Here is a 15,876-nt window from a genome sequence, read left to right as displayed (position 1 = left end):
AGGGCTCAGCTCCACCCGAGACCCCCACCAAGGAGGCAGCCCTGCCACAGTGGTCTGCGTGCCCCGCCCCCAGCACCGAGTGCTCCCTCTGGCCCAGACCTCTCTTCTGGGTGCGGGGCGGGCACTGGGGTGGTGGGCTTCTCGGCAGCTGCCAGGATCACGTTAGCAATTCTAGTCTGTGTGGGGAGGGGGCTCCTGGCTGGTGGCAGCCCCGTGAGTCGGCCCAGGGGCAGGCCTGGCACGGCGCACGTGGCGCAGGGCTCCCTCCACCGTGGCCCCGTGGCCCCACCCGCCTCCACGGAGGTCTCACCGCACGCCCAGATGTCCACCGGCTTGCCATAGGCCTCCTTGCGCAGGACCTCTGGGGACAGGTAGCCTGGCGTGCCGGCGAACCCTGGGGACAGGGCAGGGGCGGTGTGAGGGCCGAGGCCGCAGCGGACCCCGCCCTCGCTCCGGCCGGCCGCCTGGACACTCACCAAACCATGCCTGCTGGTCCCCCTGCACCTCGATGGCCAGGCCGAAGTCCGCCAGCTTCACGGCCGCCCCTTTGCACTTGCTGGCCAGGAGCAGGTTCTCGGGCTGCAGGGAAGGCGACCCACCAGTATGCGTGTGGTTTACACCCGGGGGGCACGGACGGAACGGGGCACAACAGATGGGACAGCGGTTTGCAGGCTGGGCCCCACAGCTCTGATGCCCCACCGTGGGGCTGCTGCCCTGGCGGACTCGTCGTGAGCGCCGGGGGCAGAGGAGAGCTGTCACACCCAGGCCGAGAGCTCAGGGTGCAGTGAGCAGACCCGAGCGGTGCCCCCCGATGTCCCACATCTGGGTGCTCAGGCACGGTGGGGGGCTGCCTGAGGGGTGGCGCCCCCCCGAGGGCCAGGAGGAAGGAGGCAGCGCAGAGCGTCTGGCCGCCCACTCCCGTGGCGCCCACAGATGGGAAAGGCCCCCCCACTCCCCCCTGCCTCAAGGAGCAGCGCCCTCGGGCAAGCTGAAGGGCATTCGTCCCCTGTCCCACGGGAGCACCACGGGGTCCCTATGCTCTGTGTCCTGGCCACAGGGCCCCTCCCATCCCGGCCTGGCCGCCTCCAGCGGTCAGCGGGGAGCACACAGAGCTCGCAGCCTCTGGGCTTCCTCGTCCCTGACCGCCCGGGGCCCCCTCCCCGGGCCGCCCTCCCGACAGGCAGGCCCACGGAGACCACGCCGCCATTGCAGTGCCCCAAGAAAGGCACACGTCTCCGAAAAGACCGTGTTAACACTGCTCGTAACCCTGAGGTGCTAGAAGGTGACACGCGGCCCTGGGAACCTGTGAAGGATGCCAGCCCCGTGGCAGACACCGGGGCTTCCCCGGGCCCCACCCAGCTGGCCGGGGACGAGCTCCGTCCCCGCAGGTGACACGTGCTGGGGACAGGTGGCCCTGCCTGCCCAGCACAGCCCAGAGGCCCCTCAGCATCTCCATTTTCCCAACGTGAGCGGGGCTAGGGGGCCCCCACCTCCCCTTGCACCCACATCGAGGAGTCTGAGGTGGCCGGGCAGGCCTTCCACAGATGAGGGGCTCAGCCCCAGGGAAGGGCTGGGGACCCCTGCCCCCCCACAGCCCTCTGACATGGTGCCAAACCCCTCTGCTCTCCCCTCTTCCCACCTCGGCTGAGAGCAGACCCACCACTGTACTGTCTCGGGGGTCTGTCCCCATCAGGAGACAGGGGTCCTCTTGGGAAGAGGAGAGGCCGTCTGCCCTCCACACCCCGCAGGAGGCAGAAGGCCCACTGTCCTGCCCTTCTGTTCTTTTCAGCAAGGCTTGCTTGCCCCGGGTCACACCTGGGTGGGGGTGAACACCTATGTTCATTCCTATACCGTGGCTTCAGGGTGAACTATGAATCATGGGGTCCAGGGACAAGGTGGGGATGCATGCCTCCATGTGACGCTGCTTCAGACCAAACGGGGTGACAGACGGTGAGGCCCACAGCCTGGGCACACAAAGCAGGCCTGGGGCGCAGGTGGAGGGACGCAGGACCATGTGGGACGTGCAAAGAGGGCGTGGGAAGGGGGTCCCGGCCTGTTTCTGGTGGGACACCATCCCCAGAACAGCCCCTGCAGAGATCAGCTCACGTGCACACCCCTCGGTGGCCCAAGAGAGGTGTGGCCCCATTCAGCGTGGAAAGGTTGGTCTCAAATGCCACCTAGGGACTCTCGGCAGGAATGACAGGCCCCCCCGCCCAGCCCAGCTAAAAAGGGGACAGGAACCCAGCTTTGGAGAGCCTGGGAGGCAGGGAAGGCGGAGGGGGTGCTGTTCCTCCTGAGGCCACACTGTGCCCTGGGGGGTGACAAACCGCTTTGCCCAGAGCTGAGCCAGGGGCAGCAGAGACTTGCAGGATGGGCTGGACGCTGGCAGAGGCCAGCAAGGCCAGCCCCTCACCCCTGCTCCCTTGGCAGCAGCCCCACCTGCACACACATCGCCTGCATGCCCCCTGCCGGGTCTGTCTCACCTGGAGCCCAGAGAGACACCCCAAGTGGACATGTGCTGACAGGCTGACTTTTGACAACTGCCCTCTCAGTCCTGGAGCATGGAGGCGATGGAGGGACGTGTGCAAACACACACACATGCGTGCACACACACGTGCATTCTCTCACACATGCACACACACATGAATTCTCACATGCACACCCACACAAGTACACACATGCACACGTTCTCATGCACTTGCACGCACCCCCACATGTGCTCGTGCACATTTGCACACGTGCTTTGTGCACACTCACACGCACATGCTCGTCCACACACATACTCGTGCACACACACAGGTGCTCATTCACACACACGTATTCGTGCACACTCACACACACGTGCTCAAGCACTCACAGGTTCTCATCCACACACGTGCTCGTGCACACTCATGGGTGCTCACACACACACGTACTCGTGCACACTCACAGGTGCTCATCCACACACACATGCTCGTGCACACTCACACACAGGTGCTTATTCACACACGTGCTCGACCACACACGTACTCGTGCACACTCATGGGTGCTCACAAACACGTTCTCATGCACTTGCACGCACCCCCACATGTGCTCGTGCACATTTGCACACATGGTTTGGGCACACACGTGTGCTTGTGCACACTCACATGCACATGCCCATCCACACACGTGCTCGTCCACACACATACTCGTGCACACACACAGGTGTTCATCCACACACGTGCTCGTGCACATTCATGGGTGCTCACAAAGACATGCTCGTGCACACACACACGTGCTTATTCACACACACATACTCGTGCACGCTCATGGGTGCTCACACACACGTGCTCATGCACCCACACGTGCTCATTCACACACACGTACTCGTGCACACTCACAGGTGCTCACACACGTGCTTATCCACACACATGTGCTCGTGCACACTCACACGTGCTCATGCACGCTCACAGGTGCTCATCCACACACGTGCTCGTGCACACTCATACATGCTCGTCCACACGCGTGCTCATGCACAGCCCTACACACGTGCTCGTGCACACTCACAGGTGCTCATGGACACTCATGGGTGCTCACAAACACATGCTCGTGCAACACACGCATGTGCTTATCCACACACGTGCTCGTGCACACACACACGTGCTCATTCACACACACGTACTCGTGCACACTCATAGGTACTCATCCAAAACATGCTCGTGCACACTCACACACCCGTGCTCACACACACACGTGCACACTCCCAGGTGCTCATCCACACACGTGCTCGTGCACACTCATGGGTGCTCACGAACACATGCTCGTGCACACACGTGCTTATCCACACACACGTACTTGTGCACACTCATGAGTGCTCACACACACGTGCTCGTGCACATAAACGTGCTTGTCCACACACATGTGCCCGTGCACTCACGTGCTCGTGCACACTCACAGGTGCTCATCCACACACGTGCTCGTGCACATTCACACACACTCATCCACACACACGTGCTCGTGCACATTCACACACAGGTGCTCATTCACACACGTGCTCGCCAACACACGTACTCGTGCACACTCACAGGTGCTTATCCACACACACGTGGTCATGCACACTCACACATGCTCGTCCACACGCGTGCTCATGCACAGCCCTATACACGTGCTCGTGCACACTCACAGGTGCTCATGCACACTCATGGGTGCTTACAAACACATGCTTATGCACACACACGCATGTGCTCATCTACACACGTGCTCGTGCACATACACGTGCTCATTCACACATACATACTTGTGCAACTCACATGCATGTGCTCATCTACACACGTGCTCGTGCACATACACGTGCTCATTCACACATACATACTCGTGCACACTCACAGGTGCTCACACACACGTGTTCATGCACACACACATGCTCATTCACACACACGTATTCGTGCACACTCACACACACGTGCTCGTGCACACTCAGAGGTGCTCATCCACACCCATGCTCGTGCACACTCATGGATGCTCACACACACATGCTCGTGCACACTCAGAGGTGCTCATCCACACACGTGCTCGTGCACACTCATGGATGCTCACACACACATGCTCGTGCACAGACACATGCTCATTCACACACACGTGCTCGCGCACACTCACAGGTGCTCATCCACACACACGTGCTCGTGCACACACACAGGTGCTTATTCACACACGTGCTCGTCCACACACGTACTCGTGCAAACACACACAGGTGCTCATTCACACACGTATTCGTGCACACACACGTATTCGTGCACACACACGTGCTCATGCACACTCACAGGTGCTCATCCACACACGTGCTCGTGCACACTCATGGGTGCTCACAAACACGTTCTCATGCACTTGCACGCACCCCCACACGTGCTCGTGTACATTTGCACACGTGGTTTGTGCACACACGTGTGCTTGTGCACACTCACACGCACGTGCCCATCCACACACGTGCTTGTCCACACACATACTCGTGCACACACACTGTTCATCCACACACGTGCTCGTGCACACTCATGGGTGCTCACAAACGCGCTCGTGCACACACACGTGCTTATCCACACACACGTGCTCGTGCACACACGTGCTCGTGTACACACACGTGCTCATTCACACACACATACTCGTGCACAAAAGTGCTCACACACGTGCTCGTGCACACTCATGGGTGCTCACAAACACATGCTCGTGCACACACGTACTTATCCACACACGTGCTCGTGCACACTCACACGCGCTCATGCACACACACAGGTGCTCATTCACACACATGCTCGTCCACACACGTACTCGTGCACACACACAGGTGCTCGTCCACATGCGTGCTCACGCACAGCCCTATACACGTGCTCGTGCACACACACAGGTGCTCGTCCACATGCGTGCTCACGCACAGCCCTACACACGTGCTCGTGCACACACACGTGCTCGTCCACATGCGTGCTTATCCACACACACGTGCTCGTGCACACACGTGCTCGTGTACACACACGTGCTCATTCACACACACATACTCGTGTACAAAGGTGCTCACACACACGTGCTCGTGCACACTCATGGGTGCTCACACATGCTCGTGCACACACGTGCTTATCCACACACATGTGCTCATGCACACTCACACGTGCTCAGGCACACACACAGGTGCTCATTCACACACACGCTCGTCCACACACGTACTCGTGCATACACACACACAGGTGCTCGTCCACATGCGTGCTCACGCACAGCCCTACACACGTGCTCGTGCACACACACACGTGCTCGTCCACACGCATGCTCACACACAGCCCTACACAAGTGCTCGTGCACATTCACTCACAGGTGCTCGTGTGCACACAGGTGCTCGTGCACACTCGCGTGCACACAGGATCTCCTGGCACTCCCCCTGCCCCTCCAGGGCCTCCTTTTGCAAGACATGCAGGCGTAGACAGCTGACACAGAGCAGGGTGGGGGACTCACCTTGAGGTCCCTGTGGACGACCCCCATTTGGTGGCAGTGGAGAACCGCCTCCAGGATCTGCTGGATGCAGTGACTGTGGCAAACAGCAGGTGTGTTAGTGAGGGTGGCCTCGAGGGGCGGGGGTTGTGCAGGAGTGGGGTGCTGTGTGGCACTGGGGTCGCAGGGAAGCAGAGAATCAAGATGGGGCCTGCCATACAGGAGAGGAGACGCCGGCTAGGAGGGGCCCCCCCACTGGCCAGCACAAGGCAGGGCCACCCCCTGCACCCCACACCCCACTTTCTCCTCTGACCAGGCCCAAGGAAGCCACACTCAGAGGACACACCTCTGTTCCCGGGACACCCTCCCCAGGCTCATGCCGAACCGAGCCCGACCCTATGCCAGGTGTCCTCTGAGAGGGGGCCAGGGCACTGCGGAGGAGGGTGGCGCCCCAGCCCAGGCCCCGCTCTGTTCTGGGGCAGGGCCAGTTCTGCAGCCGGTCCCTCAGGTGCTAGAGCAGGAGGGCTTCCGTTTTACCGGCCCCAAGCGTCCACACTGGCTGCCCAGCTCCAGAGCAGCCCAGCGGTCCTGGTAGCTCTCCTGCCTGGGCCCCGAGCCCTGAGCCAGGGAGACAGACGTCTAGGGCCTTCCGGGCACGACTGGCTGGAGGGAGAGGTCAGGGCTGCCCGCAGGCTCCTCGGACACCTGCGTGTGAGCAACACCACCCACGCCCCAAACCCCGATGACCCCCAGCTTCTGCACACACAACACCCTGGAGCCCGAGCCTGCCTCCCCCAGATGGCCCGCAGGGTGCACGGTTTCCAACTGCCCCCAGAGCCAGGCACAGGCTCCTTGAGGTCCCAGCCACCCCTGCAGCATGGCCTGCCACAGGCCGCCAGGAGCCCCCTGCCCAGGACTGCACTCGCTGCCCCTCTCGGTGGGGGCGAGACGGGAAGACAGACTGCTTCAGGATCCCTCCTGCCACGGCTGGACCCTGCAAGGTGACTGAGGGTCAGCTGGAGGTGTGGGCTTTGTCTCCCTAATAGCAAACTCGGAGTGGGGGGGAGGGACCAGACCTGTTCCTCAAGTAGCTCTGGCCACACCTGGAGATCCTCCTCCCACGGCATAAACCTGACTTTCCTCCCTGCACATGCCAGGACCTTGGAACCCTAATGATGACGGCTCCTGAGCTCTGGGGGGGTCAGAAGGAGCCAGGCCCAAAGCTGTGGGACACAACCCCTTGACAGCACCACCAGGGGCTGGAGCCACAGCCCCCTCCCGTGTCCTGAGTCTCCTGCCCTTGTGACCCGGGGGTCTCCTGTCCCCGGGTCCTGACCTAACTCATCCTCAAAACCTTCCTTGTTCTGGGCACCTGAGTGGCTCAGTCGGTGAAGCGGCTGCCTTCGGCTCAGGTCATGATCCCAGGGTCCTGGGATCGAGCCCCGCATCGGGCTCCCCACTCCGCGGGGAGCCTGCTTCTCCCTCTCCCTCTGCCTACTTGTGTTCTCTCTCTCTCTCTGTCAAATAAATAAATAAAATCTTTTAAAAAAAAAAAAAACCTTCCTTGTTCTTGTGACTCCCATCTGCCTGGAACATCCCCTGTGATCCTCATCCCTGTCCCGGTGGCGCCAGCCCCCGTTACTGCAGTCAGGGGCTCATACTGCAGTCATGCTGACCCCCACGGCAAGCTCGTCGGGGGGACCTACTCCGCCGGAGCCCCTCCTCTAAGGTCAGGGCAGGCAGAGGACAGGCGAAGCCCCCAGCACTTGCCACTGAGGTCGCTGAGCCAGGGTCCAGGGCCGGGGACGGCTTTCCCAGCCTGCAGAGACCCACCCCTCACTGCCCACCTGGAGCCCCGGGGCTGTCAACGCTCATGCACGGCACTCCGTCGCAGGTCCCTAGGACCACCTATGCACTGTGGCATCCGCATGGAGTCGGCGGGGCGGTGGAGGGGACTGGCAGACCAGCCCCCTCCTGAGCTGCAGCAGCTCGGCCCTGGCCTGCACCCAGCTGAGCGCCCTGCTGTCCGGCAGGAGCCCCTGGCCACTCCCCACAGGCCCCGGGGTGACCTGGCTTCCGGTCAGACCTGCTGAGCCTGTGCACATCCTGCTTCAGCTCTGGGTCAAGCCCGTCTTTCCCCTTCCCGCTCAAGACCCTTCCTTGGCTCTGACCCCTGACAACACCCTCTGGACTCCGCACCGCCGTCCCCTGGTGGCCACGGCCTCTGTGTGGGTGTCTCTGCCTGGACTGTGGCCTCCACCACGGTATTGACGGGGCTTCCTCCTCTTGATCGTGCCTTCCCCTGACCCCGCAGGAAGATGTTCTGAGAACGTCTGTCGGACCCAGGGGTCCATGTGCCACAGGACAGACGGCTAACATCGGCTTGGAGTTGCGGGGCTGCACCCCTGCCCTCCTCCTTGTCCCCTCCTGGGAATGCAGGGCCCAAAGCAGCACCAAAGATGCGAGCCCACCCCCCTGGAGCCAGCAGAGGGTCTGCATCTCTCCAAGAGCATCGCGGGACTTGGCTGTCTCCCTGCTACTCTGAGGACAGACCCTGTCCGCCCACCCGCAGACCCTGCTCCAGGGCCTTCACGGCCACCGCGATGGAGAAACTGGCTGGGAGGACACAGACTTGCACTGGCTTCCCCCCAGGGCCAGGAGTGAGCTGGCTAAGCAAACCGGGCCCCCACGAGGAAGCTGTTGGGGAGCCTCCCCAGCCACGTGGTGGTGGGAGCCTGTCTCCGCACCCCACAGGTGCCCATTCTGGGCAGCCCTGCCCGGGGGGGCTCCTGGGGACCACTGGCCCCCCTCACCACTCCAACCTGGGATCGCGGCCTGGAAGTCCTGCCCGCCTTCCATCTTCTGCTCACACTGTACCATCTTCCTTGTGGGGCCTTTTTGTGGTCAGAGTTATTTCCAAGCGCATTCCAGACGCTGGCTGGGTCCTGGACGCTATTCTCACGGTTCTGGGCTCTGGGGTCACCTCAGCTGCACGCCTACCTCCTCCTCCTTCTTGGCAGGGTAGTCGGATTCTCAGGGGGCCTTTGAAACATTTCTCAAGAGCCGCCTAACTTTCTAGGCTTTTAAAAACTGGGTTCTAAATGTTTTGACCTTTGCTTTCCCTGCTTTGGAAACAGACCCTCCAGGTTCCCCATAAACCGCCAAGTTCTTCCGAAGCGGGATTAGGAAAGAGCTCAGAAAAGCAAGGCCTGCCTTCCTCCCGCCCCCTCCAGACACTCGCCACGGTGGAAGCCACGAGATGCTCTGCCATGAGCAGCACGGCCCTAGCAGGCCACGGGGCCGGACTTCCCCGCCCACACCGCGTGGCAGGCATCCCGGGTCCCGGGCTCAGCACGGCCTGACCCCTTTCAGTGGCGGGTCCCCAGAGCCAGGCAGCCCTCCCAGCCACATCTGCCACGGTTCCTGATGATGCCCCCGGGTGACCACCGTGCCCGTGTCCACAGCAGACCCTGGCAGGCCCGCCTGGCCGAAAACAAAGCACCAGCACAAACATCCAATGCAACCCAGGGGCCAGAGCCCCTGGGAGAAGAGGCAGCTGCAGGCTGCCTCCCTGAGAGTGTCCCCTCGTCCCCTCCTCGGAGCTGGGCTCTGAGCAAGGCGGGCTTTGTGAGAGAAAACTGGGCATTTGTGGGGGGGACCCCAGCCCTGTCTCCTCTGGGCCAGTTCCAAGGGGCCCAAACACCAGGGGAGCCCTCCACGACCGGGTCCCCGACAGGAGCATGGCAGGAGGGATCCACGGGCGTCCAGCGGTGGGGCTGGGGGCTGGAGGGGGTGTTGGAGATGAGGCCGAGAGGCAGGCAGGCGGGGCAGGTGGGTGAGGGAGGAGCTCGGAGGCCACAGGTGTTGGGGTGCGCGGGGTGTGTGCACGGTCGGGGGCGTGGGCGGGCACAGGAGGGAGGCACTGTGGGCAGGCTGGGGGGGTCCAGGGGCTCCCAGCCAAGAGGGGGCTGCTGTCACGGGCCATAGCACCCCTCAGCCAAGCACCTGCTACGGAACACAGGCAAGGGGCCAGGCCCCACGCAGTGGGGGATGCCAAGGACTAAGCCCCAGGGCAAGGAGTTCCAGGCGGGGAAACAGACGGCTGTGAAGGCCAGCTACCCAGACACAGTCCTCCTCATGCTGGTACTGCCCTGGTGGTGGTGGGCCCCGGCACCAGACCTGGGGACAGCAAGCCGGGACCCTGCCCACCTGGCCGGGACCCTGCCCACCTGCTGGCCGGGCCTGCACCTGCTGAGCGGGACCCTGCCCACCTGCTGGCTGAGCCTGCACCTGCTGGCCGGGACCCTGCCCACCTGCTGGCCGGGCCTGCCCCTGCTGGCCCCTGAGCTCCTCTAGCCCTGGCAGAGGTCAGGACAGCCCAGGCCCAGCAGGCAGGCACCCACTCTCCAAACGTCCCCACTCCAGCACCACAGAGCCAGGGGACATAGCTCTGCTCTACTCTACTTTTCTTAAAGGAGGAACTAAGAACCGGATCTTCCTGGTACTGAAGGGGACCGGCCACTCCCAGGCGAGCAGGCAAAACGAGGGTCCTTCTTCAAAGAGCCTCAGGAGAGCAGCCCGTGCCCCTGAGCCCTGTCCCTGACACCCCCAGCCCCGGCCCTGACCCTGGAGGACCCAGGAGGCCCTGACTCTGCTGCGGGACTCGCTCGGGCCGTTACTAGCAGGTGAGTTTGCCCATGGGTGCAGAAGCAAGCCACAAAAAGCTACTTTTAAAAAAAATATTCAAGGGGCGCCTGGGGGGCTCAGTCAGTTAAGAGTCTGCCTTCAGGTCAGGACATGGTCCCGGGGTCCTGGGATCGAGCCCCGCATTGGGGTCCCTGTTTGGCAGGGAGCCTGCTTCTCCCTCTGCCTCTGCCGATCCCCCTGCTCGTGCTCTCTCCAATAAAAATCTTTTTAAAAAATTAAAGTAAAATACTAATATCCACTTTCTTGATTATAGAAAGAATACATGTTCACTAATGAAATTCTTAGAAATAAACAAGTAACAAAAAATTAAAAGCATCCATAGTGACCGCCAGCACCTAGAGCTGGATGGCCAGAGTGGCCTTTATCTTTGTCACGGGAGGGGTTCCCGGCCCCAGCAGGCAGGGAGCGGCTGGTCTCAGCTGTCCTCCCGCGGAGATGCATGGTCAGGAGTCACTCCAGCATAGGCCACAGCAGGCCGCGGACGGCCTCCCCTTCCAGGACGGGGGGCCCTGCGTCCCCAGCAGTGCCCCTGGGCCCCTCATCCCCTGTGACGGCTGACCCCAGGAGGAAGGGCTGCCCAGGGGCCCACACGGAAGCCTCACCCGGAGGGAGCCCGAGTCCCCGCATCCCTGCACACAGGGCCCCACGAACGAGAGCCCGCAGACGCGGTCCCGGAGGCACAGTCCCCCCCACCCCCTTGCCTTCCCTTCCTGCCTCCAGCCCTGGGAGGATGGCATGGAAAGGGATCCCTGCCCTGTGTTCGGAAAAGCATTTGGAAACTGCCCATCTCCTTGAGGAAGGCCCCGTGGGGGCGTGCTGCGGGCCATGGACAGACGTCCAAGGGGGGGGGCACCATGACTCCCCCTTCCACCACGCCAGGGAAAAAGCCCCTCTGTGGGGAGCGGAGCCGGCCCGGGCGCTCCCCGACTCCAGCCTCGCCTGCAATCTGGGGCAGGACACTGCTCTGGGACCTGCTCGGGCTCCCAGCAGGGCTCGGCTGACCGTCGGCCCAGGCCGGGTGAGCCGAGACACCCGCAGGAGCACACGTGGGCCACGGGGGCAGGACGGGGACCAGGCGAGGCAGGGCTGGGGCGAGAAGAGGCCCGGAAGGGGTGAGGGCTGCACACCCACCTGGCGTCCGCCTCGCTGTAGTACTCTCTGGCCACGATGTCCTCAAACAGCTCCCCGCCCGTGACCCTGCAGGAGAAGCACAGGTCACAGACTCTGGAGACCCCACAGCCTCGTCACGTCCACCACTGTGCTCACCGCGGACAACATCACCTCCTCCATCACCTCCTCCATCACCTCCTCCTCCTCCTCCACCTCCTCCTCCTCCATCACCTCCTCCATCTTCTCCTCCACCTCCACCTCCTCCTCCTCCATCACCTCCACCTCCTCCTCCTCCATCACCTCCTCCACCTCCTCCTCCATCACCTCCTCCTCCACCTCCTCCTCCATCACCTCCTCCTCCACCTCCTCCTCCATCACCTCCTTCTCCTCCACCTCCTCCACCATCACCTCCTCCTCCACCTCCTCCATCACCTCCTCCTCCCCCACCTCCTCCATCACCTCCTCCTCCCCCTCCATCACCTCCTCCTCCTCCATCACCTCCTCCATCTTCTCCTCCACTTCCATCACCTCCTCCTCCATCACCTCCACCTCCATCACCTCCACCTCCTCCTCCTCCATCACCTCCACCTCCATCACCTCCACCTCCTCCTCCTCCATCACCTCCTCCATCACCTCCTCCTCCATCACCTCCTCCTCCACCTCCTCCTCCATCACCTCCTCCTCCACCTCCTCCTCCATCACCTCCTCCTCCACCTCCTCCTCCACCTCCTCCTCCATCACCTCCTCCTCCTCCTCCATCACCTCCTCCTCCATCACCTCCTCCTCCTCCATCACCTCCACCCTATTTTCCTTGTCTCCTAGGACTAACAACTGACCAAATCCTCACACGTGGTATCACGTCCCGTTTTCACTCTCACGCCCGCTGCATGACGTTGGCACTACCGTGCTCAGAACATGCAGTCTCAGCTGAGTGGTGTGCCTAGAGTGGGCAGCACGGGAGTTTGACCCAGGCCTCTGCAGCGTACCCAGGCCTGAAGCGATCTGAATCCCTCCTCAGGTCCCCCGGAACCAGAGATGTGTCCCTGTCCAGAGCCAGGGGCCAGAGAGACACTGCCTGGATCTGGCCTCCCTGGTAGGTGAGACCGTGAGGAGGAGGGCGGGATTTCTGTCCACACACCCACTTGCCATATGTCCCTGCTCAGTAAGGCCCTGAAGGCCCCATGATCAGGCTGGACACCCAGACAGGAGCCACTGTCTGAAGGGCCTCTGGAAGACCAGAAAGACTCCAGGCTACCTGGGATCCCTTGGGCTGGAAAACATGGGTGGACAGAAAGGTGAAAACAACAGGGGTGAGGCACAGATGCAGGGGGAGCAGGGAGGAGCCCTCCCGAGGCTTGCCCAAGCCCCCCCACCCAACTCAGCAGGCTCTGAGTCCACCAGGCTTCCCACCCCTGAGACGGGCAGGCCCAGGGCCACCTCCCTCTGCAGCTGTGCGGGCCCCAGGGGCTGTGTCCTCTCCATCTGTGTGTCTGTTCTTGAAGATGGGGCTTGGGTCGGCCTCGTTTTTGTGCCCTGTGGTCGGGGCGGGGCTGGCCTGTGGCAGGGGCATGGACCCTGCTGAATGGGTGTCCCTGGCATGGGTGGGCTCTCCCTTAAAGTTGGAGGGAAAGAAAAACAGGGTGTGTTGGGTGTTAGCATGCCCCCACCCCAGCTACACGCCTGCCTCATGATCTCATTGGACACGCCAACAACTCTGGGAGCAAGGTGCTTTTAGGGTCCCAACCTGCCACCAAAAGAGCCTGAGGCTCAGAGCCCACTGCCTAATGCAGGCACAATGAGAGTGTGTGCCTAGGTGTGCACCTGGGTGTGTACGTGTGCCTGGGTGTGCAAGGAGGGAGTCCTCGCCCAGGGCTGGGGACAGGCCCTCGGGGTCCCTGTGTCCACAGGAGGCTTCCGTCTACACTGATGGGCACCTGGGCCATGCGGTCCAGAGCTACAGGGCAGGGACTGGTTGCTGGCGGGGGGGGGTGGCGTCTCACGTGGACCAGGAGGCCAACATCTCCTCCTGTCCTCCCTGTCCTCAGCGGGGCAACGTGGCTGATTCTGGGCTGCCCCAAGGCCTTGGAACATTCCCAGGGGTGGGAGTGGGGAAACCTCTCAACTCCTGAATCCGTATTTCCCCCAAACTTGGGGCCTCCTGAAGGTGATGCCAAGCTAGGCGAGAAGTGTTCCCCAGCTCTGGCCCCGCAGACCCGCAGCCGGTGTGCAGCGTGACCGGGAGGGCTGTGGCGGGGCAGGGCCTGTCTCCACTCTCCCCCGTTCCCTCCCCGCCCACCCCAGAAACGGCTGCCTGAGGCCCAAGGGCATCCTGGGTGCCCGGCAGCAGGGGCCTCCGCGGGGTCAGGACCACCACAGGCCTGTGGGCCCCAGTGGCTTTCGGCGAGGGCGTGCAGGACCTGGGCCCTTCCCCTCCCCCGTCCCCATCCCCGTAGAAACACCGCCAAGTACTTCTCGCTGGCCTCCCAGAGCTCCCCAGGCTTGCCTGTTGTGTAGGCCAAGAGACGTGAACCCACACGTACACACACACATGCATGAGCGCACACGCGAACACACGGACACCCACAGCCCAGTCTCTCCCTCCTGCCTTCTGAATCACACCCACTGGCCCGTCTGCCGCCAGGGCCTGGGCATGGCCGTCCTCCAGCCCCGTGGCCCCTACACTCCCTGCAACGCTGGGTGGCTCTGGGGCACCCGGGGGCAAGCCTGCCCTCCTCCACAGGGACCATGGGACGGACGTTTAAGGCACAGCCTCGGCCTGGGGGTGGCAGTTGTGTCCCAGGCCAGCCTGGCCGCCTGGCAGGCGATTCAGAGCGTGGTCTGGTGGGACACTGGGGCATTGAGAGGGGACCGAGCCCCTTCAGGGACAGTCCCAGCCTCTCTCGACCTGGGGACCTGGAGGGCACTGAGGGCTCCTCAGGCTCCGTGTCCCATGGCCGTGGCGGCATCTGTCCTCGGGGGAGGAGACGCTGCCCAGGCAGGTGTCCCGTCACATGGGTGACAGCGCCCTGGCCCTGAGGCCATCCAGAGGCCACTAGGGGCCGCCCAAAGCCTGCGGCCCCTGCCCACCCTCTCCCGGTCCCCCAGCCGCGGTGACTCACGGACAGCTAAATATAGCTGTGTAGTGGGAGCTGGCAGGGAAAGACGGGGATGAGCTCACTGCTCCTCGATCCAGCAGGAAGTAAGAGGCCCCAAGGCCCACACACGCACACACGCGTGGACGCACAGACACACATACACATATGCACCCCCGAAACCACACGTGCTCGTGTGGACACACACGCTCATGCCAGTCGGCTATGATGAGGACCCCAGGGGAAGGCCGGCAGAGGAAGGCTCCTCGGGTCCTCCCCTTCCCCCCGCGTCTGCCCCCCAGTCATGCAGGGGAGCGTCCCCAGCTCAGGCACTTACAGATCAAAGACCAGGTAGTGGAACCCTTCCTCAGAGATGCTGTCATGCAGCCGCACTGTGGGGACAGAAGAGGCCGTGAGGGGCTGGCCCAGCCCGGGACCCGCCCTCGCTGCGCAGCCCCCCTCCCTCATGGAGGGGGCCCACCCATCCCAACAAGGGCCTGGGGCTCCCCACGGTGGGGGTGCTGCAGGGCAGAGCCCAAGGGGAGAGCCATGAGTCCCAGGCGGACATCCACAGGGCCCTAGGTGTCCGCTGTCCCCTTTCGTCTGTCCGAGGGAGACCCAGGCCCCTCTCAGCCCGCGGCCAGGGCGCAGGGGGTCTCAGGCGAGGTGGGGCCACAGGGTGGAGGCTCGCTGGACCAGGCCCTGGACAGGAGCCGCTCACAGGACCGTGACACGAGCCGTGGGGCCCGGTTGCCCGCCTCTCGGGGCAAGCGAAGGGAGCCCAGTGAGGGACCACTTCCAGAAGCTCAGGCCCTGGGTTTGGGTTCCAGGTGCTCCCCCAGCCTGTGTGTCCCTGAGCCTGGAGCGCGCCCCGCCCGAGGGCGCTGGCTAGCCTGTGACGAGCGAGCGAGTGGACAGCCAAGGAAGTGCTCTCAGCACAAAACGTCGCCGCCGCTCCGTGGAGCTGGAGACGCCCCCGGCGCTGAACAGCAAATATTTCTAGGAACGGTGCGTCCTGGACGCCGCCCCTCCCGTG

General features: G+C 63.0%; 1 protein-coding gene across 9 annotated transcripts in view; it reads right to left on the bottom strand.

Moving 5' to 3' along the window:
* The window catches only part of CAMK2B (calcium/calmodulin dependent protein kinase II beta), an 80,547-nt gene that overhangs the window by 19,555 nt on the left and 45,116 nt on the right, over positions 1–15,876 (bottom strand). For 8 of the 9 annotated variants that reach the window (XM_064575561.1, XM_064575563.1, XM_064575562.1 and 5 more), the window contains exons 4-8: positions 15,178–15,232; positions 11,770–11,835; positions 5,956–6,028; positions 477–579; positions 311–394 (exon numbers count right to left, since the gene is read on the bottom strand). In XM_064575561.1, the coding sequence (XP_064431631.1) occupies positions 311–394; positions 477–579; positions 5,956–6,028; positions 11,770–11,835; positions 15,178–15,232 (381 nt within the window). The other variant, XM_045864999.3, reaches the window with a different exon arrangement.

This window comes from Mirounga angustirostris, unplaced genomic scaffold (genome assembly GCF_029215605.1).
Source record: "Mirounga angustirostris isolate CCGP_5_RB_7025 unplaced genomic scaffold, mMirAng1.0.hap1 SCAF_12, whole genome shotgun sequence".
NCBI classification, from domain to species: domain Eukaryota; kingdom Metazoa; phylum Chordata; class Mammalia; order Carnivora; family Phocidae; genus Mirounga; species Mirounga angustirostris.
Note: the sequence above shows the minus strand (reverse complement) of the source record. Positions and strands in the feature narration are given on the sequence as shown.